Below are 26159 nucleotides of genomic sequence, written 5' to 3'. Positions count from 1 at the left end.
AAAAAAAAAAAAAAAAAAAAAAAAAAAGGTAGAAAATAATGTAAGAAAAGTGTTGGGAGATTCTCAGAAATGAAAAAGTTCTTCGTGAGTTTTCACACTGAGTCATCCCAATCTTTTTCTCACGTTCCCGTATCTTGAAATCTTGGACAGTTGAAAAGGAAAATAGCAATACTGATTCGATGGGTGGATGTCAACCATCGGATATGGCTAGAAACTCCTTTTCTCTTGCTCTCAAAGGTAATTTGTTAGCCGGCTCAGTGATAATTGATAATTGATGATCAGTCTTGGATAAAAATATTTACTTCACTCAACGCTTCTTACAGAATGTCGGGATCGGAGAACTAGATCCGAAGCTTTATTGAATAAGGTAGACAGGCAAAGAGCTGCTTCATTGGACCTGAATAATGTCACAGTCTCATCTCCTCGTCTGGAAATCATGAGAAAGAGCTCTTTCTCACCTATGACATCTGATGCTAGTATGTTACATAGTCCTGCTGTGACGAGCTGTAGGCCTGCCAATGCTGAAATCCAAAAAGGTTGGAGCTCAGAAAGAGTTACCTTACATAAAAATTATAGCTTGAAGCAAGCGACTACGGCATTCTTGCCTTTCAGTAATGGGAGAACACTGCCATCAAAGTGGGAAGATGCAGAGCGGTGGATCTTCAGTCCTGTTCTCAAAGATGGCGTAGTCAGATCTTCTGTCCCTCCACCTCAGAGGCGGCCCAAGTCAAAAAGTGGCCCACTTGGATTTCCTGTTATTGCATACAATTCGTTGTATTCACCCGGAATGCTGATGCTCGAAAGATCAAAGGAGGTGAATTTCGTGTCTTCACCCTTTTCAGAAGGGATGGTTGCTGCAGATGGATTGGCAGTTCATTCGAGTGGTCGTGAAGCAGACAACCCTGCACAAACTCAGCCTTGCATATCACGCTCTGTTAGTGTGCATGGCTGTTCTCAAACGAGGAGTGAGTTTTCATTGACTAATTCAGTTGGTACAAGTTTAATTTTCTTTGAACAACATCTTCATTATGCCATGGTTGAATTGGTCATCAGATAGATTGAAATATGTCTAAATAGTTCGTCCTTTTGTTCTGGAGCATGTCAAAAGGGTATTAGTTCACGGATGTTGATAAAATCTGAATTATAATGATTTCAAGATTTTCTAATCCTTCAAAATTACCAATTCTAACCGCTAAACATTTAAATGTAGCTCTGAACTCTAATGGAGTTGACAACTCAGTCAAGAGTATATCTCGTGATGTTTCAAGAAGGGACATGGCGACCCAAATGAGCCCAGCTGATGACTTTAAATCATCTTTGGAGATTAGACCGCCTATCTCTATTGCCACTTCTTCTGTCCAACCCATTAGGGAGCTAAAGAGTCTGTCTTACTCGAAATCAGAAGTCAAGGACGTCGAGGTTGATGGTCGTGTTACCCTGACTAGGTGGTCTAAGAGACACAAATCCCGGATTCCATGCAAGAGTCAATTTCATAAGAAAGATGCAGAGCCTGTGATCTGTGCTTGGGATGTACCTGACACAACAAGGAATATCTCAAAGTACGTAAATTCTTCTACATAATCATATTGATATAAGATGGTATAATGCATCTCAAACTCTTCAAAACAATAAAAATGAATTTTGAAGAGCCTTTAAATATTGAAGAAAATAATGATTGCATCAAAGGGAAACAGAAAAGATATGCTTTCTGCATAACATGAAGGTTGGGACTTTGGTGTTGATTGACACTCACACTGCCATTAAACTGATGATAAGAATTCTATGAATTAGCAAAAGTTATACTGCGGAAAATAATATAACATTACCATTGACTGTTGCCACCCCACTCTTTTACCAGAGTAATGAGAGAGGAGGCAAAGATCACAGCGTGGGAGAATCTTCAGAAGGCAAAAGCTGAGGCTGCTATTAGGAAGTTAGAGGTAATCTTCAACTCTACCTTCTACATTATTGACATATATATATATATATATATATATATATATATATATATATATATATATATATATATATATATAATCAAATGTGGCTTGCAATTTACAGAGTCTACTGTTTTCCTTATCCTTATAAAAGGCTGTCTTTGGTTCAATCAATTTTTCTCTGATATATTCACCATATATAGTGAATTCCTTTTCGTAACACAAAATGTTGAAACTTGTCTTTTGAAATTTATTGCTTCATTACCATAGTTATTGTAGTTATAGTCCTCATTGTTATTTGATTATACCGCTATGCTGATCTTTTATATAATTTGCCATGCTTGATATTTTTGTTTCTCATGGGGAATTATGAGCATGCAATCTAAATTCTCACTACTCTGAGGGGATATGGACATTTAAGGTATTGTGACTTATTTGGAAATATAATTCAGATGAAGCTAGAGAAGAAGAGATCATCATCCATGGATAAGATCATAAAAAGGTTGAAATCTGCTCAGAAGAAAGCTCAAGAAATGAGGAACTCCGTGCTAGCTAATCAGATGAACCAAGTTGATGGGTCTTCTCATGGAGGAATATCTTCTGTCAGAAACCTTCAGCGGACTTCGTTAAGTGGTTGCTTCACCTGCCACGCTTTCTGAGGCTGGCTCAAGGAAATTTCTGGTTTATATCCCAGATAACCTTTCTGCTATAAGGAAGTCTTTAGTCATTCTTTCTCCCTGCAAAATCCTCCCAACCAACCAAAAGAAGGAAAAGAAAAAGAAAAAGAAAAAGAAAAAGAAAAAGAAAAAGATAAAGGAAAGTCTGGATTTTCTTTCAAATTACAAAGGTATTGAAAGCCTGTAAGGTTCATTAGGGATGTAGCGTATATGATACATTTGGATGTCTCTTGATTGTAGGAGATCCATTCTGATGAATTTCCATCTTATGATTATCTTTCTAATCCACTCATAATTTTAGCTTGACTTTCACTTTCTTCTTCTACATAAACAAGTGTGTTTGGTAAAATTACTTTGGAATTGAGAATCATAATTGGCCATTGATATCATTGCCTACTACTTTAGAAGGCAATCGAATTTAAATTAACGTTAGACTAACATGCAAGTAAAAGGAAGATGAAAATTTTATGTTAATCCTCATCATCGTATGTTTTTTAGTAGTCAGGTTCTATGCAGTAGTCTTCATTTCCAAGAATCTCCTGAGGTACGTTTAATTTTCCTAAACGGGTGGAATTAACATAGTCCGTAGGACTGTGAGCGGTGAGCCCTGGAATAAACAGTCCAATAAACCTTACCCCTTTCATTGGCAAACTCTCATAGTAATCATAACCCTTCACGAATGGGATCACGAAACTCCTTATAAGCTCCAACCATGCATTTAGATACTTGGGCACCAGCCATAGCAACGAGAAATAGTTCTTGTTTGGCTGCTCCTTCACAATCTGTAACCAACATTCAATATTCTTCCTCATAACTCATTTTTTGACAAATTGGAAGAGAGGGTTCTTAAATTTTGTTCTTACTCTGCCTCTGTAAAGACTGTCAAAATAGATGCAGCTGCCGAAGTGTTTGTATTTGAAAATGATGCCATCAGCGGGAAGTCTAGGCACCAAGTCACTAAAATAAACGTATCTGTGATATTCAAAGTTGTATTTTTGGATGATGCTTACCATAAACTCTGCAAAATGTCGGTCACCGGCTCTCGGCTGGCCGTAACTGTAGATGGCCTGTAGCTTCTCTAGCACCGTTGACTCATCATGAAGGCCAAGTATGGCAACGAAGAGGATAGCGAGAGCTGCGCCTAAGCTGTGACCGGTGAAGATGAACCTTGCATTGGCATTGCTTTTGGCAATGTCAATGAGTTTTTGACGGAGAGTGTAGTAAGCGAATTGGGTTGTTGTTGTTGTTGATGGAATGAGTTCTTTGGGCCAACCTTTACGCTTTTGGAGGCCGAGAGCCTTCATGAAGCCACTATGAATGCGGCCAACGCCATGAATGTCGTACCAAGAGAAGTCCACATTTACTTGCCAATCGAATGCGTCCAGTGGAGAAGTCCCTCTGAAAGCTACCACTATTATGTTTGGATCTGAGGCTGTGTTTTGAAACATGAATGCTTGAGTCGTTGCTCGGTTTTGGAAATCTAGACATTTTATAACCGACTTCAATTAGATACTCACTTTCGGATCGGATTTTAATCCATCAATCTCAAAAGAAAAAAAAAAGATGGAATTAAGAAATTCTAACTATGACCATAAATCCAATGCCGTACCATTCCAGAAATCGTAGTAACCGAGTAACTTCATCTGCAAGAGAAAAGGAAACAAAGAAAAGCTAAAATGTTCAACTATGTATCTTAATAGGACAGTTTGGAGTATTCAAGTTTACCTTCCAACGATCGTTCACGACGGATTCGACAAAAGGAAGGGATTCATAGGACAGTTTGGAAGCCATTACAGTTAGGGCACTATAATATCTGAAGGTGTCGTTAGGTTTTATGGAGCTATCCAAATCTCTTCTCCAATCTGTAAATCCCACAACAGACGTATAATCTGGCGAATTTTTATCAGGCTGCACCAAAGTCTCTCCTGCACATAATTAATATCCTTGTTGAGGATCGTTGGGAGAGAAGTCCTACATTGACTAATTAAAAGGAAGACCATGGGTTTATAATTAAGAAATACTATCTCCATTGAAATGAGACTTTTGGGGGAACCAAAAGTAAAGCCACAAGAGTTTTTATGCTCGTAATAGAGAATATCATACCATTGCGGAGATTCGTGATTCCTAACATGGTATCAGAGTCATGCCCTAATGAGATCCGTGATTCGAACAAAGAAGTTAGTCTCGAAAGTGTAGTCAAAATATTTTGTCGAACGAAGGGTGCTCTTTGTTTTAGGGCTCTAGAGAATGAGTTGAGCCTCAATTAAGGAGAGGCGGTTCGAGGGCTCCATAGGCTTCAGGGAGGCTCTATGGTGTACTTTGTTCAAGGAAAGGAGAGGATTGTTGGAGGAGAGGTTGTTTGAGGGTTCCATAGGCTTCTCGGGAGGCTATATGGTGCATTTTGTTCGAGGAGAGCATTGTTAGGAGGGGAGGTTGGTTGATGGTTAACATAAAGAATATGAAAAAGTGAGTAAGAAATACCTCGCATCAACTTGATGAAAAGGCGCAGAATGCCACCATTGAAGGAGACGAAGTTGAAGAGTTTTTGGAGGAAGACATCTAAGTAAGCGAGCGGGGTGGCGATGGTGAGAATGAATATCTGCAACAGCAAGGAGACGAAGATCATTAATCGATCAGCAAAGCTTGTGTAAGAGTCTTCGTTGGCGTCGGGACAATCCATCAACTTCCTCTTTTTGAAGCCAAAAGGAAGTAAGAACAGAAACAGATCAAACAGGTTTGCATTATGCGGCTTTAGTATCACATAAGTTTTACTAAATTCATGTTCCTTCCAAGCCATTTTCTTCTTCTTCTTCTTCTCCTTCTTCCCTAATGAAAAGTTGAAGAAGATGATGTCTGTTTCAGAATCTTAACACTACCCTTCATTATTGCTGCATTTTTATAGTGATTAAAACTCTTTACTTTTCATTAAAAACAAATGATCTTCATTTGAGTCAGCTTTCCATGATCCCAATAGGCACAAGTTCTTAAAATGCATATGGAGGAGGATTGTCAACAGATTAGATGGAATGGTTTGACGTTATCTTAATCTTGAACTTAAAGTTTCCACATTTAAATGGACGAATCTGTCAATCTTAAACTTGAAAGTAATCTAAAAGGTGGGTGCGTTCACCGTCAAAACCAGTGAACACAGGACGTATTATATTTGAATAACTTGTTGTTCACTAGCAAGCCTTGGACTTTCTTTTTTATTCCTTTTTTCCTTCATGGGAGAGACAGAAGGAGATATTGAGCGAGGTGGGTCGGTCTTGAATTATAAAAGGCCATAGCTTCTATGTAATGTTCATTATGATTATACGATATGCCCACAGAAGGAACTCTGGGCTAGCCATACGCGTAAAGTGCGTCCAACTTCTCAAGGACGGTTGATTCATCATGTAGGCTCAACACAGTGACAAATAAGATGGGCAAGGCTCCACTTAGGCTGTGGACAGTGATGATGAACCTTGCCTTGTCGTTGGTTTTGGCAATGTGTCTGAGTTCTGGACGGAGAGTGTAGCATGCGAAATCGTGTAGTTGGGGTTTTGAGAAGTTCCTTTGGCAACCCTGTGGCCTTTTGAAGGCTGAGAGCTTTCATGAAGCCATTGTGGACGCATCCTACGCCTTCGATGTCGTACCTGTTAATTTTAAGGAATGCCAAAGATGGCCAGGGTTTAACTATAATTGACGATGTTCAACCTTGTCGATGCTTTCTAGGAGTCGGCTTCGATGTGTAGCGGACAAGCTTCAAGGTTTCGTTGTGGTCAGGCAGCACCTGTATTTTACCCCAACGAGTCACGTTAACATAATTTGGAATATATGAGCTGATAGTCTTGGAAAGAGCAATCCAAACACCCTTTTCAGTATCGTGACAAATCCCTCGAAGTGTATTCCGTACCTTGAAAATTGGAATTATTATTAAGCTTTTTATAAGCTTCCAACGTGCACTTAAGTGTTTGTAATTGAAAATAGTAGAATCGAAAGACACTCTAGGTACCAAGTCAAAAGAGTAAACATATCATATCTTGTAGCAGCGTTAACCATAAACTCTGCAAATTTTCTGTCTCCAACTCTGGGCTGGCCAGAGTATAAACAACTTGTAGCCTCTCAAGAATTGCTGAATCCTGGTGTAGGGCTAGCCAAAATACAAACACTTCGGTTGGACTCTCATCGATTTCTCACCAGGCAAAAAAAAAAAGATTGAGAATAATAAATCATATATTATTCGTTGATCTCTTGGGTTGATCTCTTGGGTTCAATAATTATTTGGTCCATTTGTTTCAATTTTAAAACTCAAATTACTTCAATTTTTAACTTCAATTTTAGGGTAGAATAATAAATCATATATTATTCGTTGGACAAAGTAATTTAGATTTCTTTTTTTTTTTATGAAAATTATAGTGAAATTCTTATATTATATTGAGAAGAGTGGTGGTGGGGCGTGGGGTCACGGCTTTTTGGGTTGTTGACCGTTGACGCATTGTCTTGCTGTGCTTTCCTATCAACTTTGCACTTAAATATCAAAGCAATAATGGAATTTAAGTGTGCATTATAGAAGCCTTTTCTGTCAACACCCTAACCGTTGGGTTAATTAAACACAAATATCTATTTCATTTTCCACTTACTTCCCTACTCCTCAACTCCCAACAAACTTAGGGAAGGGTTTGATTTTAAAACAAAATCTTTTTTTAAATTAAAATTGGTAGTCGACATAACCCAATCATAAGTGCAAAATGACTAAAATATCCCTACCATACATACATGAAGTGTGGCAAGGGCGCCGCCCAAACTGTGCCCAGTGATGATAAATTTCGCCTTATCGTTGCGTTTGACAATGTCTCTAAGCCTTTGGCGTAAAGTGTAGTATGCGAACTCATGTTCGGCTCCAGGGAGCTCTTTGGGCCACCCGGTAGCCTTTTGGAGGCCAAGGGCTTGCATGAAGCCACTGTGGATGCGCCCAATGCCCTCTATTTTGTACCAAGAGATGTTGAAATCTACCATCCAATCCGAAGCCTCAAATACGGAAGTCCCTCTAAATGCCACAACTGTTACATTCGGGTCTTTCGCTGTGTTTTGAAACATAAATGCACCAGTCGTAGCTTTATTCTGGAAGTCTAAACAAGTTTAATGAGAAAATTTTCGGATGGGTTAGAGATATAAGCACTTATATAACAACACTAGCAAATCTTGTCGGACTTCCACCATTTTTGGGCTCAGCATTCTCCCCGGCCCAAAAAACCATTCCAAACATTCTTATAATTATATATTATTTTATTACCACATGGTTGTTTTTAGTTTTTAGTAAGAGATGTATGATAAGTATAAGAGTTTTTAGTTTTTAGTAAGAGATGTATGATAAGTATAAGACCATTAAATATTAAAAGTCAAATCTATTCTTGATCTTAATTTTATATTTTGTTCGAAAATTAGAAGCCCAACAAAAGGAAAAAAAAATGTGATACCGTTCCAAAAATTGAAGCATCCAAGTAAATTCATCTGCACTTGAAAAGGCAAAGAAAAACATCATCCATCTGTTGTCATAATCCCCAAATGTTTCTCAACAATGGGTACGGATGTGTTTACCTGCCAGCAACCATTTACCACTGAATGAACAACGGAGGGGGAAGCTGTATAATCTTCATACGCCAATTGAGAAGCCATCATGGTTAAGGCTCCATAATATTTGAAACCCTTGTCGTCCGGATCCACTATTTGCCAGTCTCGACATCTCACTTCCGGTCCGGAATCCGAGCTGCTATAGAACTCACCCTTTCCTGTATGCACAATCAAATGAAATAAACAGGAGCCCAAATTGGGTTGAAGTTAGTTTAAAATGTACGTACCAATCATGTAGTTGACGAAAAGGGGTTGAATAACTGAGAGGAATGCGCGCAAGGTCAGGAGCGGGGCGGCGAGGGCGACCAGGAATTTCTGCACCAAAATAGAGACGAAAATGGTCCATCGGGCTTTCAAGCTGCTGTATGACTCTTCCTTGGCGTCGGGGCAATCGATCAAGCTTCTGATCCTTCTGGATCCTAAAGGAAGTATGAACAGAAACACATCCACCAGAGATGCTTTCTTTGGCTTCAGTATCAGATAATCCTCACTGAATTCATTCTCTTTGGAACCCATACCCATTGTTTGGTTTATGTGTAAATGGCGCACTAGGCCGGGGGTTGCTTAGCTGCTTATATATGCTATCTTCCGCCTTGTCTAGAAAGCCAACACCCAGGCCAACTGGTTGATCCAAGAAACACATATTTTAAACCATGCATGCCATAATTATTTAATGCCTTGACTTCGTGGGAAACTATTTAATACTTTTAAATCCTTTGGACTTTGTTTAAGTGTTGTGTTCGTGGGAAACCATTTCGGCATTCTTTAGACTTTTTTCCCCTCTTATTTAATGTAATTTAATTTTTTTATGTACCAAACATATTATTTAAATAACTCATTATTGTTTTTAATTTTAATTTTTTTTTTTATAAATGATAAAATTTCAAATTATGTAAAGTAAGGAATAATAATAATAGATTTTATTAGGATTTATGATTCGTTTTGTGATTGTTTGGAATAAAAAAAGTAATTTTTTATTTTGTTAATTTTAGGAAGGTTTTTGAAATTGAGTCGTAGCAAAAAGGCAAAAGAAAAAAAGAATTTTAAGAATAGCCAATTTTAGATTTTAGAAAATCTATACAGTTAATAAGTTTTTCCATTCTAAAAAGCTGACAAGAGAAGAGCAAAAGTAGAACAAAGGTTACAGAGTTAAAATGTAGAGTGTAATCGAAAAGAGGCTTTCCAGAATTTTTGTTGTCTCCTTGTCTCTCCCCTCGACATCTCATTCACACCCTCATGACTGTTATTTTAAGAAGTTAGTTTTAGAGTCGGTGTTTATTTCTACAAATTGGTATCAGAGTGGATTGTTATTTTCTACAAATTGGTATCATAGCGAATTTTATTTCAACAAATTGGTATTAGAGCCGATGACGAACGTGATGGGACAAATGGCGCTATCACAATTGATGAAGGCGAACTACGATAATTGGAGCATCCAAATGAAAGCTTTTCTCGGTTCTCAAGACGCATGGGAGGTGGTCGAAGAAGATTTAGAAAAACTGAAGGATACCACGGGTTATACGACGGCGCAAAACAAGGTACTAAAAGAATTACGATCAAAGGATAAGACAACATTATACATGTTGTTTCGGGCTGTTGACGAGTTTGACTTTGAGAAGATTGAAAGGGCAACTACTTCAAAAGAAGCATGGGACACTTTAGAAAAAGTGTTCAAAGGAAAATGAAGATGAAGGAGTCAGAAAATGAAGGAGTCAGAAAATGTATCTGACTACATCACGTGCATACAGACCGTGGCAACTCAACTAAATCGAAACTGATAAATGTTACCTAAGACACGGGTTGTGGAGAAGATCTTGAGGTCATTAACAGACAACTTCGACAATGATGTATGTACCATAGAAGAGTCGAAGGACCTAGCGACGTTCAAGGTCGATAAGCTCGCTGGTTCTCTCGAGGCACACGAGCAACGTAAGAAAAAGAAGGAGGAGACACTCGATCAAGCGCTTCAAACTAAAGCATCAATAAAGGATGAAAAAGTACTCTACTCTCAAAATACTCAAGGTAGAGGTCGAGGTGGTCCAGGCAACAGTTACGAAGAAAATTATAAGGGGAAGAGACTATCGAGCCAAGCAAATTGACGTGGAAGAGGACGCAGTCGAAGAAGAGGCGGCAGATCAAATATTCAGTGCTATAAATGTAAAAAATATGGTCATTATGCGAATGATTGTAACTCCGAAAAATGTTACAATTGTGGTAGAATGGAGCACGTTGCAAAAGCTTGTCGAGTGGGAAAAATGGTGGAAGGAACAACCAACCTAGCCGTGGAAGACGTAACAGATGAAGGTCTTCTCTTGATGGCTCAAGATGAAGAGAACATCAACAACAATACTCTGTGGTACCTCGACTCAGGGGCAAGCAACCATATGTGCGGTCACGAGCACCTATTCAAAGAAATGAAAAAGATTGAAGATGGTCATGTGTCATTTGGAGATGCGTCAAAGGTGGAGGTCAAGGGCCGAGGTACGATACATTTCTTGCAAAAGGATGGTGTAATGGGGTCAATCTAAGATGTTTATTACGTACCAGACCTCAAGACTAACATATTGAGTATGGGGCAACTCACAGAGAAAGGTTACTCGATATTCCTAAGGGACCGCCTGCTACACCTGAAGGATAAGAAAGGGCGTTTGGTTGCTTGAGTCGAGATAGGAAGAAATCTTATGTACAAATTGAACTTAGAAACATGTGGATGGGTAGGGAATAAACTTAAATGAAAAAATGTAATTTTTAATTTTGTTAAATTTAGTAATGAATTTTAGGAGATAGTGGACTCCGGTCGGCAAATTTTAAATTTTAGAAAACCTATAAATTAAGTGAGTGAGTGTAATAAGTAAAAGGGTTTTTGAGAATTTCTTGTCTTTTGTCTCTTTGTCTCTTTGTCTCTCTCCTCTCGACATCTCCTTCACAGCTTCGAGAGTGTTATTTTAACAAGTTAGTTTTCTCTTCAGAGTCTCGTGAGTGTTATTTTAACAAGTTAATTTCAAAACGAACGTTTTGGATGGATATTTCCTCAGATGAGGAGAAGTGGAATTTAAGAAAGGAGTGAGTTAGAAAGGGTGATGGGACGCGGCGGTCGGAGGGAATGTATTTGATGGTTTGGGGAAGTGTCTAGATTGAGTTAACTTGGTGGGTTGAAAGACAAAAGGACATCCACCGCGCCGTTGTCAAATCGCTAAAAATGCATGTCAGATTTTCACGTGAAGTTTCCCTTCTGCTCCTCTCCTCCTCCACCGCCTGCTGCGCCCCCTCATAAACTCACCCACCGTCATTTCATCCCTTCCATGCATCTATATATATTCACACACCCACACACTCGATCTCTTCCGATTCCAATTTTGATGTGATTGAATTGAACATGGTATCACAGAGCTGTCTGCGTTCGAATCATCCGCTTACCTTGATTTTACGTTAATTTGGGTGATCAATAGTAGTACAAGATTGTATGAGAAACAGACAAAATCCATACAGTTAATTGTCTCCTTAGATCTTTTTTCCAACAGACATGTAAGAGAGGAGAGATTTTCTTGCATCTCTGATTCAACAAGGAATCCTCAAACTTCAAAGTGGAAGAACAAAGCATGCATCAATTTTATTCAGTTTTTTTTTTTTTTTTTTTTTTAGGCAAAGGACTCTTCAGTTAGCGATATAACGCAGAGGGAGAGAGAGAGAGAGAGAGAGCAGAGAGCTTCAATTTTGATAGCCCTGAATTCCTGTTTCTTATTAGACTATTTTTGTGAGGCTAATTTTAAGCATCTCCGTACTGCTCAAGGTTGTGAGTCATTTGGGATGGTTTGGCCATGGGGACATAGCTGCCACTTGACATTTCCAGAGGAAACCCTACGCCAGATGCTGGTGCAGCAGCATCAGGGAGTGGCCTGTTGGTGGCGGCTCTTTCGAGGGATTGCACTTGGGTCTTCAAGAATTTTACGTAATGTATAGCCTCATCCAACATAGAAGCGGTATCCATTTTGGTACCTCCAGGGACCAATCTTTGGAGTATCCTAATTCTCTCGCTAATTCTCTCTCTTCTATGTCGAGCCGCTACGCTTTGTGGGTCAGTTGAAATCTTGACGTTCCTCCTCTTCGGTGGCTTCACCGCTTCTGGGTCTATCTGAATTGGTTGCATCACTGCTATTCGGAATATCATCTCCCTCATCGCCGCCACCGACCTCTGTTTCTGCAAGTCCGTTTCACCGCCAGAGTTTCGCCACCGTGAACTGGTGGGGAATGGAACAGTTTGAGGCAAATTATAAGGTAGGTTGTTGGTGAATGGAGGCGACGAGGACTCTGCGGCTTGTTGAAGGGTTTCCAGGCAATGTGGGTCGGTGGTGCTTGAGCTGAAATGATCAGACGGCGGTGAGAGATGATTGTAAAATTCAGGGATTTTCTCCATTTGTTGCATCATCATCATAATCTCCATCTGATCCTCCGATTTCAGATCATCATTTTCCATAGATTATTATTATATGATTCTGGAAGTGACCAAGAAATAGAATTTGGAGAGGGTAAGAAGAAGAGGAAGAGAGAAGGAATAATAAGTAACAATACAAAGAACACGCTACCATAGGGTGGCCGTTCCATATATAACAACTGGGCGGGGGGGGGGGTTGAATAGTATATTACTTTTTTTATTTTTTATTTTTTAATTCATTTCCATGGGGGAGGAAAATGAGAAATTTCCTTTTTTGACATCAGCTTTATTTCTTTTTTTAATTTTTTTTATTCATGGAAACGATAAATAATGAAAAAGACTTGCTGGGTGTTAGTTATTATTGCAGCCAGAAAGATGATGATCATCTGGAAGCATGCTCACTTGATCAAAATTGATCCTGGCCGTTGAAGTTGTTACGTGGGGTCAAGGGGGTACAGGATAAGTGGAAGCCTGAAGCAGAAGCTCCCAATGCTTGGATTAAAATATTGTTATCATATCTTATCTTTGCCCGCAAGGAGATATCAAAATTCTTTTTTTCTTTTTTCTTTTTTTTTTTAATTTTTTAATCAAAATCTTGCACCACATCGATCCAAGGGTATTGAGATGCCATGGTGTGAGATGAAATGGCCCACCAAATTAACGATTACGATCTCTCCACCGTTCTGTACATACTTTTCAACGCAAAACTTGTTAAATTATTAATTAAAAATAAGCGGTATTGTATGAAAAAGAGTCAAAATAAGGAAAATAAATATTCCGAATAGGTAAAACAAACGGTAAAAACTGTTTGTTTTTAACGTGACACGTGGCAATAACTGATTGGGAGCATGGCTGGACGGCAAAAGCTGGTGCAGTCCTAGTAGCACCCAAGATTTACTCTCGTTGGGGCAGTCCAAAGGAGAAAAAAAAGAAAAGGTTCTGTATTTATTTTATTATTGTATTATTATTTTTTGGAAGAACCGAAGAGCCCCCACGCCACATGGTAATTGTCAGAAATCTCACAGGTGGAGCAAGTTCAAAGTTTTTACACTTGGCGGTGAGGAGCATGAGCCGTTTGATTCCCCGGCGGTGAGTACGTGGCAAGAATCAAGGGCGAACTAACTGGGAGACGAATACTGATTTGATTCAATACGTCATCGGTTGAATTTGAAGGAAGGAAGGTGCTGCTATAGGCCGAAAAAAGTCTCACACTGTTCGAGGCAGATCAGGATCAGGTTCTGAAGCCTACCTACTTGATGTGGAGCTGGGAGTACTACTTAAATTATTTGGGGGAGAGATAGAATGATCATGAATTTATAAATAATAAATAGTTTCTTTTGATAATAAAGTTTTTAGAGAAACAAACAAAAAGTCATAAAAATTTATGCTAAAAATGGATAATATCATACCATTGTGGAGAGTCATGTTCTTAATATAAAATTATGCATGTTCTTTGTTTGACACTTCAAGATTCTATAGACATGACATGCATGTTCTTTGTTTGACACTTCAAGATTCTATAGACATGACTAAGTGTCAAACAAATGAAATACTTTATTCTAGGGCTCTAAAGGAGTCGAGCCTCGATTAATGAGAGATTGTTTGAAGACTCCATAGACCTCAAAGAAGACTCTATGGTGCACTTTGTTCGAGGAAAGAATTGTTGAGAGTATCACATTGGCTAATTAAGAAAGCGATCATAGGTTTATAAGTAAGGAATACATCTTCATTGGTACGAGACCTTTTGGAGAAACCAAAAGCAAAGTCACAAGATCTTAGGTTCAAAGTTGACAATACCATACCATTGTAAAGTGATCGTGGTTCCTAACACTCCGAACGAACTCTTTAAAATAAACCTGAAAAAGATCCGAATTTGAGAAGGAACGGCGAGAGAAGTGGTGGGAAGAGTTGTTGGTTTTCCTAATACTTAAGATGGAAAAGGCCAACACGTACCAGAAGCAAATATGGAGGAGGCCATTTTCAGCAGACAAGGGAAAGAATGGAAGCTTGGGGTTAGTTAATTGATAGGAAAAAACATGCATTATATCGCCAAGTTTAAATTTTGAAACAAGTAAGAATAGGGCGCTAGTCTTGCAGCCGCCAAGAATTACTCTGCAGGAGATGGTACATAAGTATCCTCCTGTCTTTTAATCTGGCACAATCATTTAACATTAACTCACTCAAAAGCAACAGAATTCTCTGGCACCAACATTTTGATTTGGTGCCCAGATCAAGGAAATCAATCACTCTGTATGTCACAAACAGAGGAGGATAATAAATTATAATATCATTTGTAAAGGTGTGTGGAGCACATACATAAAATGTGAATAAAGAGATATGTTCCGCTGCAGAAGATGTTCTTTTAGATAAAAAAAGAATCCAATGGTAGAGAGAGAGAAAGAGAGACCGAACCTTTGTTACTGAGTTTCTTTCCGCTGCTTACACCACCTTATCTTTTCTTCCCCACTGAGCACATTAATAGTTCTTGTTAATAAGATATGATATGTTAAAATAATAGAACTGAACAGAACAGAACATAACAAAACCAGACCCACAAAATTATAACAAAGAGACAGAGTGGAGATGGTCCCCCTGAGATCTCAACTTCAACTCTCTTTTCTTTACATTATAATCATCATCGCATTCAACTTTGGACGGGTTGGGGTTATTTTGCACGAATCATTCCATCAAAGGGCATCTCTTCTTCCACTTGTTTTGTTTCGGCTATCAACCACTTTCAACACGACACCTCACTCTTCACAATTTTTTCCCTAGTGGGAAATTATTTTTGGCAGTTCATTCATGTAAAAAGCCCGCCCCAAAAAAACACGTCTACCTCATGCAACCGGAATCAAACACCCACATGATCAAAAATATTCTTACAAGCTTAAGGTACTTCCAGAAGTAACACCATGTACGCATCTTATTCCAGGAAAAAAGGTTCTAGAACTTACATTAATCGTGGATGTCTTTCTAACAATTCCACCAAAGACTCTTCGACTCGATTATACAATTTCTAGAACACTAAATGGATCAAAAAAAAATTTAGGGTGTGGAAACCTCTTCCTATCAGACACGTTTTAAAAACTTTAAAGAGAAACTCGAAAGGGAAAGCCCAAAAAATACTATCTGCTCAAACAGTTTTAGTTTGATTGCCATCAGGAAGCTTATTAACATAAAATTGATGTAAATTGGCGTACATTTTTCTCCATTGTTGTAGCATTTGCATGGATTTTCCATAATCACGCTGAAGTCTTTCCAACTCCATTCCTGTGGCAGCAGAACCCTGTTGCTGAAGTAGAGAAACCGCATGGTAGTACAAGTTTTGTGTACAGAAGAATATGAGTTATTATCACAAATGAAGTGTATGCCTGTCCCAAAACAACACAGGATACAACATGGAGTCTTAGGTCCACGGGGAAAGGGGGACTGAACAAGAGCAAGCACCTGAAGTTCGGTGATATGATTATCCATCATGTGAGAGCTAAGGGGGGAAAACCCCATTAGATTCCATGGGAGGGCCTGATAGACCAATCATAACACCAGTGTCTTCATCCTCCTCCTTTGAGTTTTCAAATTTTGCAAGGGCAGGAGGTAACAGTAACCGGTGCTTTCTCAAAGAACCTTGGGAAGTTGACTGCAATTTAGGGTGGAGACATTATTACTATTAAGCAGTTCCTGTAAATACTAGAGATAAAATAATAAAAAAGCTGGTCACGAATTCAGTAACCAAAGGCTAACAGCATTAGCTAGGGCAACTAATATGCAGAAAATTATAGCTATATAGCAAATTAATAAAGACATTCAAATCATATCATGCATAGAAACCTATAAATAAAATGTTAGGAATCACGACCCTCCACAATGGTATAATATTGTCCATTTTAAGCATAAGTTCTCATGGCTTTGCTTTGGCTTCCCCAAAAGGCCTCGTACCCATGGGGATGTATTCCTTACTTTATAAACCCAAGATCATTCCCTAAATTAGTCAATGTGAGACTCACAACACTCCTCAACATAAGATACATCTAGTTTATTGAAAGAAAACATAAAGGGGCCTTTTAGCAATGCTAGACACAAATATTATCAACTTGGAAGCTAATGCCTAGCTCTTAAGCAATCAAGACACCATTAAAAATACCGTAAGTACAAGTAAAAATGTGCACCGAACTAATGGCAACTTGAAATTCCTCAACATTTTATTGCATAATTATATCATTAGTCAAGCAACTACTTAGTGCATGGAACAAAGAGAACAATCTAGGAACCAGAAAGGATAAAACAATTTAGAGGAAAACTTGATAAAAATACAGACCTTTGATTAGACAATGAGCCGAGAATATGCAATCCGTAGGCACTGCTGGATGGGGCATTTAGCATTAAGTGCAGCAGTGTAGAACTTCCCATCTCTACACCACCATAGAAGACACTTCACCAGGATCCAAAGCAATTGCATCAATGATTGAAGGAAATATGATATTTCTTAATAATTTCCCATTAGATAAGCTCCACACCTACAAGAGCCCAGTTAACATATAGCATATGAAACACCGGAAGACAATTTGATACGATAGAAGTTAGGATAGGAAAATACTCATTACTCATTGGTGATAAGTAACAATTCAACAAAAAAAATATTGCACCATTTATTTATAGAAAGAAAGACATTACGTTGATATGATGAAATTACAAAGAAAGGGAAGCCCAATCAGTCATGAGATTAGTTAAGCTGTAATTACAAAAAGGAGGACTCAATTTACACTAATTAAAAGACAAGATGTAACCGCTCAAGGGGTGGATTGTAAGATCCCACATTGGATAGAGAGGAGGAGGAAACCTCTCCCTAGTAAATGCGTTTTAAAATCTTGAGGGAAAGCACGGAAGGGAAAGTCCAAAGAGGACAATATCTGCTAGCGGTGGGCTTGGGCTGTTACAAATGGTATTAGAGTCAGTTATCAGGTGGTGTGCCAGCGAGGAACTAGGCCCCCAAGGGAGTGGATTGTGAGATCCCACATCGGTTGGAGAGGAGAACGAAGCGTTCTTTATAAGGTGTGGAAACCTCTCTTTAGTATACGCGTTTTAAAACTGTGAGGCTGACGACGATACGTAACAGGTCGAAGCGGACAATATCTGCTAGCAGTGGGCTTATGCATATTTGGATGATTATGCGGAAAACTTATGTACTTTTTGTTTCTATTTTTTTTAAAAAAAAAACTTACGTGTGCATATTTGGATAATTATGTCACTACATGTTTAATATATGATACATCCACATCACTATTAAAAACACTAAATTCCTAGAAGGGAATGTACACAAGCCTAAAACGCCAAGCTGCAGTAATCGCAAGAAAAGGCGATTCACCAAGTTAATGCAATTAGGCAGATAAGTTCAAATACTTAACTAGCAAACAGAAATAAATTTAAAGCCAAAGGTTGTAAAACTAGTTACCTCACCAAACTGCATGGCCACATTATCACAAGATTATATTATCAACATAGAAATTGTATTCATTAGAGTGCCAAACCTTACAAGTACGATCCACAGAGGAAGAGATTATAATAGCATTGGGATCCTCCATAGCCAACAACAATATCAGTAACAGGTAGATTATGCCCAGTGAAGTTATGTTCATAAAATGTTTCTCTTCCCTTCGCCATCCATCATCAAATACCCTGGAATAACAAGCATATTTGTAAGAAGAATTTCAACCAGTGACAATAAACGACTTTCGGGCTGCACAGAGAAAAATTAACTAAGCACGCTATTCAGGAACACATGTTCCCATTTGTCTCCTTCATTTTAGCTTTTGTTACTGAAAATCCTTTTGGCAATAGAAAAAGTCAAGTTCCGTTTTTATAGACTCCGTTACATTTCCAATAACTAGTACCTTACAGCAAGACCAGTAGAGAACGGAGCCAGCGGTGGAAGCTGTTGAACACAACTCACTGTGGGAAACACTCGCTCTCTTTATTAAGACCAATCGAGAAGAGAATACAAGACACTCTGTAGAATACTTCTGCTTTTTATTGTTTTTAGATTTCTTGGATGAATAACCTAGGTAGGGTGGGGGTATTTATACTAAGAGTAAACAATCTATATTTAACCAATCTAAATCTAGACCTAACCGATTTGAATCTAGACCTAACAAATTGAATCTTTCTCCTAAAATATCTACATCTCTTTCTCCTAAAATCTCTACTAAAATAAATATACTGGGCTCGTACAATTAGGCTTGACTCTATTGGGCTAGTACAATTATTGGGCTTGACTCTATTGGGCTAGTGATGATATTTCAACACTCCCCCTCAGCACTAGTCCTCATTCGCTGCATCATGTTGAGCTGACAGCGAAAGCTCTCATGTTTGCTAGTATTCAACCCTTTTGTAAACAAGTCTGCCACTTGGTCATCTGTCTTGATCTGCTGCATCTCAATTTCTTCCTTTAGGACCTTCTCTCTAATGAAATGGTAGTGCACCTCCACATGCTTTGTTCTAGCATGAAACACTGGATTTTCTGCAAGGCGAATCGCAGATTGGTTGTCGCAAAGAAGTGATATTGGATAGTCAATTTTCTGGTGCAAATCTTCCATCAAGAGTTTTAGCCATGTACTTTCCTGGGCTGCTCCAGCCGCTGCTCTATACTCTGCTTCTGTAGTTGATAATGATACTGTTGGTTGTCTCTTGCTACACCAAGAAATTGTTCCCGAACCAAACTTGAACACATACCCAGTGGTTGACCTCCGAGTATCGTGGTCTCCTGCATAGTCAGCATCACAGTATCCAACTAGCTTGCAGTCTTTGCTTCTTTTGTACAAAAGACCATAGTCGATTGTACCTTTGATATATCTCAAGATCCGTCGAGCTGCATCCAGATGAGGCTTCTTTGGACTTTGCATGTATCGACTCATAACCCCAACTGCATACGAGATATCAGGTCGAGTTAAAGTTAGGTAGATAAGACTACCTACTAGTTGTCGGTACGTTGTTTCATCGTTCAACTCTTTGCCTTCATGTGCACAAATCTTGGCATTTATCTCCATCGGTGTTGAAACTTGCTTGCACTCTAACATGTTGAACTTCTGAAGCATGTCTCTGGTATACTTTTGTTGGCAGAGAAACAGTCCTTCATCTGTGCGATCAACTTCTAGGCCTAAGAAGTGTTTAAGCTCTCCTAGCTCTTTCATCTGAAAGCGTATTGATAAATTTTCTCTTGTTTGATAAATTTCTCTTTCATCGTCCCCGGTGATAATCAAATCGTCCACGTAGACCAACACAATTGTCAAATTTCCTTCTCTTTCTTTGATGAATAGGCTTGAGTCTGCATGCGCAACTGAATAACCACTTTGGGTAAGAAATTCAGCAATCTTACCATACCAAGCTCTCGGTGCTTGTTTCAGTCCATAAAGAGCTTTTCTAAGCTTGCATACATAATTAGGATTAGCTGCACTCTCAAATCCCTTTGGTTGGTTCATATAAATCTCCCTGTCTAGCTCTCCGTGCAAGAAGGCATTCTTCACATCCATTTGCCACAGTTTCCAATCTTTACTTGCTGCGAGTGCTAGCAGAACTCGTACGGTAGTAATCTTTGCCACTGGACTGAATGTTTCATCATAATCTAGTCCATATTGTTGAGAAAATCCTCGAGCCACGAGTCGAGCCTTGTATCTCTCGATTGATCCATCCGGTCGACGCTTTATTTTATAGACCCACTTGCAAGAGACGGGTTTGATATCTCCTAGTCTTGGCACTAGTTCCCAAGTTTGATTATGCTCCAAGGCTATAATTTCTTCCTCCATCGCTTTCTGCCAAACCGAGTTTTGTGATGCTTCTTCATATGTCTCTGGTTCGTAAACTCTATCTTCTACAATAGCTGCATTTGCATACTTAGGATTTGGCCTTCGGATTCTATTTGATCGCCTAAGTTGTTGATGTGTTGTTTCATTTTTATCAGATTCGCTTGATTGAGTCACCTCCTGCTTGTCAATATCAATGTCGCTTGGACTTTCAGATGCATCGAAATTTGATTGAATTTGTGTAGTTTGCTCCCCCAGCTTCTGTTGTAGAATTTCTTCAATGTTTGAATCTGATAAGACTTTCTTCTCCGAGGACCACCATGTAGATGCTTCATCAAAAACTACATCTCTTGATGTATAGTATTTTCCACTTGTTGGATCACAGCACCTCCATCCTTTTCTTTGATTGTCGTATCCAACAAATACACACTTGACTGCTTTCTTGTCAAACTTGCTACGTAGATGGTCAGGCACAAATACATAGCAAACACAGCCAAATACTCGGAAGTAACTAATTGTAGGTTTCATATCCCATAGTATCTCAAATGGTGAGACGAACCCTAGCTTTGGTTGAGGAAGCTTGTTGATCACATGGGCAGCAGTTCGCATAGCTTCAGCCCAAAATCTTCCTGGAACGTTCTTTGCGTGTAACATGCTTCGACAGGTTTCTGCAAGGTGTCGATTCTTTCTTTCTGCTACACCATTTTGTTGTGGCGTGTTGGCACATGTAAATTGACGTCGTATCCCACACTCGTGTAAATATTGATCGAACTCATCTGACGTGTATTCTCCGCCATTGTCTGAACGTAGACAACGAATCTTCGCTCCTACTTCTCCTTCGACCATCATCTTGAATTCTTGAAACTTTGAGAACGTGTCAGACTTTTCTTTCATAAAGAAAATCCACACATATCTTGAGTAGTCGTCAATAAATGTCACCATATACCGCATTCCGCTGATCGATGCTTGTTTGACTGGGCCGAACAAATCAGAGTGAACTAACTCTAATGGTTTCTTTGCTTTGAAACTTGACTCTTTGTATGGTAATTGATGAGCTTTACCATACTGACATCCAGCGCAGACAACGTCTGTTTTGACTTCCAGTTGTGGTAGACCTTTGAGCATAGATTTCTCCATAATCAGCTTCAACTTATGGTAGCTAATATGTCCCAATCTTGCATGCCATAGATCTGTCGTCTCATTCTTTCGGGTCTTGTCAACATAGGCAGACTCTGCAGATAGAACGTAGACAGACTCCACTCTTCGTCCTTCTATCGTCGGCTTTCCTATTATCTTAACATCTTGATAAACTTTTACATCTTCTGGCCCAAACAAGACATAGCTTCCTGATGTTGTTAGTTGTGACACTGACAACAAGTTCTTCTTTATACCCGGTACATGATAAACATTATGTAGCGACACTGTATCAGACTTATTGCCAGGCATGATTGTCGTATTGCCGATTTGAGCAATTGATAACTGTGTGTTATTTGCTGTACGTACCATACGACTTCCTTTGTACTCTTTCTTGTCTTGCAATTTTCTCTGATCGCCAGTCATGTGATTTGAACATCCTGAATCAACGATCCAGTCATTCTCATAGTTGATATGGTCTTCCATTGTCGCCATGAGTGCTAGCTCGTCTTCTTCTATGGGACATAGTACCTCTGCATCCCATTCATCTTCTATCTTCTTTTTGGATATTGCCACATTGTTTTCAATGGTCTTTTTCCTGGACCAACAATCTCTAGACATATGGCCCTTTTTCCCGCAGTTATAGCAAATACCACCAAATCTCGTTCTTTGAAAACTCTTGTTGTCGTTCTTCTGAGCTCTCTCAGGTTGTGCAATCCCTTGGTGGCTTCTTCTTTTGTCACCATTGTATCCACGTCTGGTAGACGGCCTATTATTGCTCTGACTTTCACTCGTGTAGAGTGCTTCTTCACCCTTCAACGTGAAGCCTCCCATTTGTTTAGCCATGGCTTCTTGGCTGGCTAACAAATTTTCGAACTCTACCAGTGATGGTTGAGTGGGCCATCCTTGTACAGCAGCAATGAAGCTTCGATATTCTGGTCGCAATCCGTGGATTATAATCCTCTTCATTCGAGATTCTACAATGGCGGACTTTGGGTCTAGTTCAGTAATCTCCCGACAGATCGATTTGACCTTGTGGAAGTACTGAGCAATCGTCATATCACGTTGTGAAATTGACAACAACTCATTCTCCAGAAGTTGTAGTCTCGTATCATTCTTCTTTGAGAACAACATCACGAATGTGTCCCATGCTTCTTTCGGTGTCTTGTCATCCCAAATATGTTCTAACATCTCTTCTCCGATGGTGGTCTTCAAGGCAAACATTGCTTTGCCTGCTTTGATTCTCCATTTGCGCAAGGCGTCGTTAGAATCCTCCTCTGGCGGCGTAGTTTCACACCCGCCAACGATCTCCCAAAGATCCTGTCCTTGTAAATAGGACATCATGCATGTTGCCCACGTGTTGTAGTTGTTGTTGTTGAGTTTCTTAATTCCTCCAACGATTTGGAAATCACTCATCGTGTTGGCCATACCTCAGTAATACCAAACAAGTTCTTTTGACACAAGACTTGCAGAGTCACAGACTTCTCACGACACAAAAGAAACTCACTCACCACTAATCTCAAGAAATCGTTTCTGATGTGGAAGATCAGGCAGAGCTGCAACCACAGAGCATACTAAGGATTCCAAGAGATCAGATAACCTACACTAACCTCGCTCTGATACCAAATGTTGAACACAACTCACTGTGGGAAACACTCGCTCTCTTTATTAAGACCAATCGAGAAGAGAATACAAGACACTCTGTAGAATACTTCTGCTTTTTATTGTTTTTAGATTTCTTGGATGAATAACCTAGGTAGGGTGGGGGTATTTATACTAAGAGTAAACAATCTATATTTAACCAATCTAAATCTAGACCTAACCGATTTGAATCTAGACCTAACAAATTGAATCTTTCTCCTAAAATATCTACATCTCTTTCTCCTAAAATCTCTACTAAAATAAATATACTGGGCTCGTACAATTAGGCTTGACTCTATTGGGCTAGTACAATTATTGGGCTTGACTCTATTGGGCTAGTGATGATATTTCAACAGAAGCAGGATCGCGGAGCAGAGAGCATGCGAGAAACCTTTCACCAACACAAACAAGACCATGTGCAGGAGAAGCACAAGACTTGTAACGTAGTTGCTCCGCACCCGTGTGAAGGTCCCAGCAACCAATCCCCAATCAATGGAGGACGAGGCGGCCAATAGCACCATTCTGACTCGGGAGCTTGAGAGAAGGTTTCAGTTTCAATTTCCCTCGAAAATTTGTGACAGCGAACATACACCGCGGTTGATAAAACATGACGCTGCAGCGACATTGGCGGCAATTTCAGGGCTTACTTCGTCAAATTGGGCCAACTATACGTCAATGGTCCATTGGTATTAAGCCCAAAGAAGAAAAGCTATAATGCCTGGGCCGAGCTCAAGTTTTTTGAGTGACAGCCCATTTCAAGATAAAATGAGAGGGATAAAAATGGTGAGGCATTCCGCCATGGGCATGGAGGAATGGGTTGAACGCGACTGTTTGGCGACCAAAAACCCAGAATCCTTTGTTTCCCAAAACGCGCCTGGGTGGCTTCGGGGTTCACGTGCGAGGCCCCCCAAGAGAGAAAAGACAACGGCTTCATGAGGAGCCTAAACAAAGGTATGATCATAAGAAGGGGTTTATGGTGTGTCTTTTCTGATTAAGTATCATAGTGAGTGCAATTATTAAATTTCCCTTCTCCTTCGTGTCAGCACACCTTATTTATTTACTACTTTACTGTCTTTCTCATCTCTTCTACTGATGCAAATATTTCCAAACAATATTCTGCCCTTCCTTCTGTGTACAACTGAAATCAAAACCAAAAAGCTTTCCATTTAAGACATCTTTTCGTACGCCCCCCTCCTTATTACTCACATCTTCACTCATCTCTATTCCTCATTAATGTTACTCAAATGTTCCTGATCAAACCCATTAAAGCACACAACCAATGGAGCGGTTTACACTCAATGTCTAGCTCTAATGTAATCTCTGCTGCAAGCAGAAGAAGAAGAAGAAGAAGAAGGAGAAAGAGAGCTGATTGGGTAGTGCAGTGCAGGAATAATGGGTATGGGAAAAGAGACAACAATAGCGTGACTGAGGGTTATATACATACAAACTTACACATATTCTAATTCAGTTATGATGAATGCAGCACTGGAAAATGAACCCCTCTGGGATTTGTAAGAGAGAGTAACAAAATTTCCCATTAAAAAAAAAAGGAAAAGAAAACAAGAAAAATAACTCCTTTTTTCCGCTGTAAATGAAAGGAATTGGAGGATTAGGGGAGGAAAGTAGAACTAACAAGCGGAAGGGGGCATGAGATTCAGCCCTAAATCATCTTTTTCCAACACGAATCGAGCCTTGTTGTTGTTCTCTTTCCCAATATTATTAGAAGCATACTCCGGATGCAGCCGTTTCTTCGAATGAATCGCCACTCCAAAAAGCTTCGTTTTTTGTTGTTCTTCTACAATCCTCACCAAGCTTTTGTTGCTGTCATTATTATTATTTGGAGTTCCGGTCACCAAATGGGTCTGACCCGAAACTCGTTTCGCATTTGTCGGATTATTGTACCCGACAAGATGGTGGTTCGGCTGCCGTTGCACCACTGGAAAGGTTGAGTATTGATATGAATTACTTGGGGCGACGGGCTTCACGTGGTTTTGAACGAAATAGATGATGTCGTTGTAGAGTTTTTTCATGTGGGCTAATTCCGACATCAGCATGTTATTGCTCCGCCGAAGCCGCTCGTTGTCCTCCGACAGGGCGGTGACAGAGTTGCTGTAGTTGTTGTTGTTGTTGTTGTTAGTGCCTGAGGAGGAGAGCGGCGGCGAGTCGCACCAATTATTTTGGTCGTCAGAGTCGGAGGGAGAGATGCTGCCACGGCCATGGAAGTGGTAAAAGCCAGGATTGTTGAGAGCAAGTGGAGAAAGAGATTGGTGGTGTTGTGGCTGAGCGGTTTTGCGTCTATGGATTTCACATAACAAATGTTTATCTCCTTTTCTGAAGAAGTCGTTCGCAAATTCCCATCTGTCCGGCACAATTTTTCTAAACCCCTAAAAGCAGAACAAAGGAATAAGCTGATTGAAAGAAACAGAGAGAATGTTTGAATTTTTGATTGATGATATTCTTACATAGGTGTTGAGCTGGCGGACAAAGCTAGAGAAATTGTTGTGCTTGAAATAATTAGGAAGGAGATCTCTAGCGAATTCAGGAGGACGCCAAACAACGAAGGTGGTATCATCTTCGCCCCATGAGACAATATGGTCAGTGGAGGGATCGTCGACGAGCTGGTATGTTTTTGTGAGAAAGGGAGCTGGGATTGGCTTATGGGGCTCCAAGGACACCAAAACTCCTTCGCAATTATCAACCATTAGAGCCATTCTGTGCAGAGAGAGAGAGGAAAGGTAGCGTGTCGTGTGGTGCAGTTAGTTTGTGGGTTTTATATTACGAAATTATGGGTCGTGGGTTTTGTGGGAGAGGGAGAGAGAGAGAATATGTGTCTGCGTGTGTGTGTGTGTATAGGAGTGTGGAAAAAGGGCGTTTTCAAGACAAACCCGTGACATATCCATTCTGTTTTTTTTTTTTTTTTTTTTTTATCTCT

At 39.6% G+C, this 26159-nt stretch overlaps 5 protein-coding genes and 1 pseudogene across 11 annotated transcripts in view; 1 reads left to right on the top strand and 5 right to left on the bottom strand.

Annotated features, from left to right (window-relative positions):
* The window catches only part of LOC111476505, a 4306-nt gene extending 1386 nt beyond the window's left edge, over positions 1-2920 (top strand). Inside the window, exons 3-7 of one of the 3 annotated variants that reach the window (XM_023120192.1) lie at positions 151-237; positions 324-965; positions 1211-1559; positions 1859-1940; positions 2390-2920. In XM_023120192.1, the coding sequence (XP_022975960.1) occupies positions 151-237; positions 324-965; positions 1211-1559; positions 1859-1940; positions 2390-2596 (1367 nt within the window). In that variant the 3' untranslated portion in view covers positions 2597-2920. Of the gene's footprint in view, positions 1-150; positions 238-323; positions 993-1210; positions 1560-1858; positions 1992-2037; positions 2207-2389 lie in introns of those variants that run through there. The other 2 variants (XM_023120191.1, XM_023120193.1) reach the window with 2 other exon arrangements.
* On the bottom strand, positions 2551-5479 carry LOC111476506. 3 transcript variants are annotated; one of them, XM_023120196.1, is made up of 6 exons: positions 5096-5479; positions 4340-4539; positions 4224-4257; positions 3478-4094; positions 3250-3396; positions 2551-2636 (listed from the first exon to the last, which is right to left on the bottom strand). In XM_023120196.1, exons 1-6 carry the CDS (start codon positions 5409-5411, stop codon positions 2604-2606), a joined length of 1347 nt encoding a protein of 448 aa, XP_022975964.1. In that variant the 5' UTR covers positions 5412-5479; the 3' UTR covers positions 2551-2603. The 3 variants fall into 3 exon arrangements, 2 of the variants coding, with proteins under 2 accessions (XP_022975964.1, XP_022975962.1); XR_002717085.1 differs by lacking the exon at positions 2551-2636 and having other exon boundaries at positions 3377-3396; positions 3478-3556; positions 3625-4094; XM_023120194.1 differs by lacking the exon at positions 2551-2636 and having other exon boundaries at positions 2975-3396; positions 5096-5478.
* A 572-nt stretch (positions 5480-6051) lies between these two features.
* Positions 6052-24071, bottom strand: LOC111476385 (annotated as a pseudogene).
* LOC111476509 lies at positions 7247-8845 on the bottom strand. 2 transcript variants are annotated; one of them, XM_023120201.1, is made up of 4 exons: positions 8455-8845; positions 8195-8385; positions 8074-8107; positions 7247-7725 (listed from the first exon to the last, which is right to left on the bottom strand). In XM_023120201.1, exons 1-4 carry the CDS (start codon positions 8747-8749, stop codon positions 7349-7351), a joined length of 897 nt encoding a protein of 298 aa, XP_022975969.1. In that variant the 5' UTR covers positions 8750-8845; the 3' UTR covers positions 7247-7348. The 2 variants fall into 2 exon arrangements, with proteins under 2 accessions (XP_022975969.1, XP_022975970.1); XM_023120202.1 differs by having other exon boundaries at positions 7625-7717; positions 8455-8843.
* On the bottom strand, positions 11625-12770 carry LOC111476512 (transcription factor HEC2-like). Its single transcript, XM_023120205.1, has one exon. The coding sequence runs from the start codon at positions 12699-12701 to the stop codon at positions 11994-11996; it is 708 nt and encodes a 235-aa protein (XP_022975973.1). The 5' UTR covers positions 12702-12770; the 3' UTR covers positions 11625-11993.
* Positions 24072-24635: 564 nt separating the features above from the next.
* Positions 24636-26159, bottom strand: part of LOC111476507 (heat stress transcription factor B-4-like) — a 15981-nt gene continuing 14457 nt past the window's right edge. Inside the window, exons 2-3 of one of the 2 annotated variants that reach the window (XM_023120198.1) lie at positions 25690-25957; positions 24636-25611 (exon numbers count right to left, since the gene is read on the bottom strand). In XM_023120198.1, coding sequence (XP_022975966.1) covers positions 24856-25611; positions 25690-25938 — 1005 coding nt within the window. In that variant the 5' untranslated portion in view covers positions 25939-25957 and the 3' untranslated portion in view covers positions 24636-24855. Of the gene's footprint in view, positions 25612-25689; positions 26095-26159 lie in introns of those variants that run through there. The other variant, XM_023120197.1, reaches the window with a different exon arrangement.

This window comes from Cucurbita maxima, unplaced genomic scaffold (genome assembly GCF_002738345.1).
Source record: "Cucurbita maxima cultivar Rimu unplaced genomic scaffold, Cmax_1.0 Cma_Scf00003, whole genome shotgun sequence".
Taxonomy (NCBI): Eukaryota; Viridiplantae; Streptophyta; class Magnoliopsida; order Cucurbitales; family Cucurbitaceae; genus Cucurbita; species Cucurbita maxima.
Note: the sequence above shows the minus strand (reverse complement) of the source record. Positions and strands in the feature narration are given on the sequence as shown.

What these genes read in the sequence shown, in the direction of transcription:
- LOC111476506 (XM_023120194.1), bottom strand. Translation starts at nt 5,411, where the DNA reads ATGGCTTGGAAGGAACATGAATTTAGTAAAACTTATGTGATACTAAAG. An exon ending in TTACTACGATTTCTGGAATG is followed by an intron (nt 4,095 to 4,223) that starts GTACGGCATTGG and finishes TAAAATGTCTAG; the next exon opens with ATTTCCAAAACCGAGCAACG. An exon ending in ACAGTCTTTACAGAGGCAGA is followed by an intron (nt 3,397 to 3,477) that starts GTAAGAACAAAA and finishes TGTTGGTTACAG; the next exon opens with ATTGTGAAGGAGCAGCCAAA.
- LOC111476509 (XM_023120201.1), bottom strand. Translation starts at nt 8,749, where the DNA reads ATGGGTATGGGTTCCAAAGAGAATGAATTCAGTGAGGATTATCTGATA. An exon ending in TTTCGTCAACTACATGATTG is followed by an intron (nt 8,386 to 8,454) that starts GTACGTACATTT and finishes TTGTGCATACAG; the next exon opens with GAAAGGGTGAGTTCTATAGC. An exon ending in TGGTAAATGGTTGCTGGCAG is followed by an intron (nt 8,108 to 8,194) that starts GTAAACACATCC and finishes TTTCAAGTGCAG; the next exon opens with ATGAATTTACTTGGATGCTT.
- LOC111476512 (XM_023120205.1), bottom strand. Translation starts at nt 12,701, where the DNA reads ATGGAAAATGATGATCTGAAATCGGAGGATCAGATGGAGATTATGATG.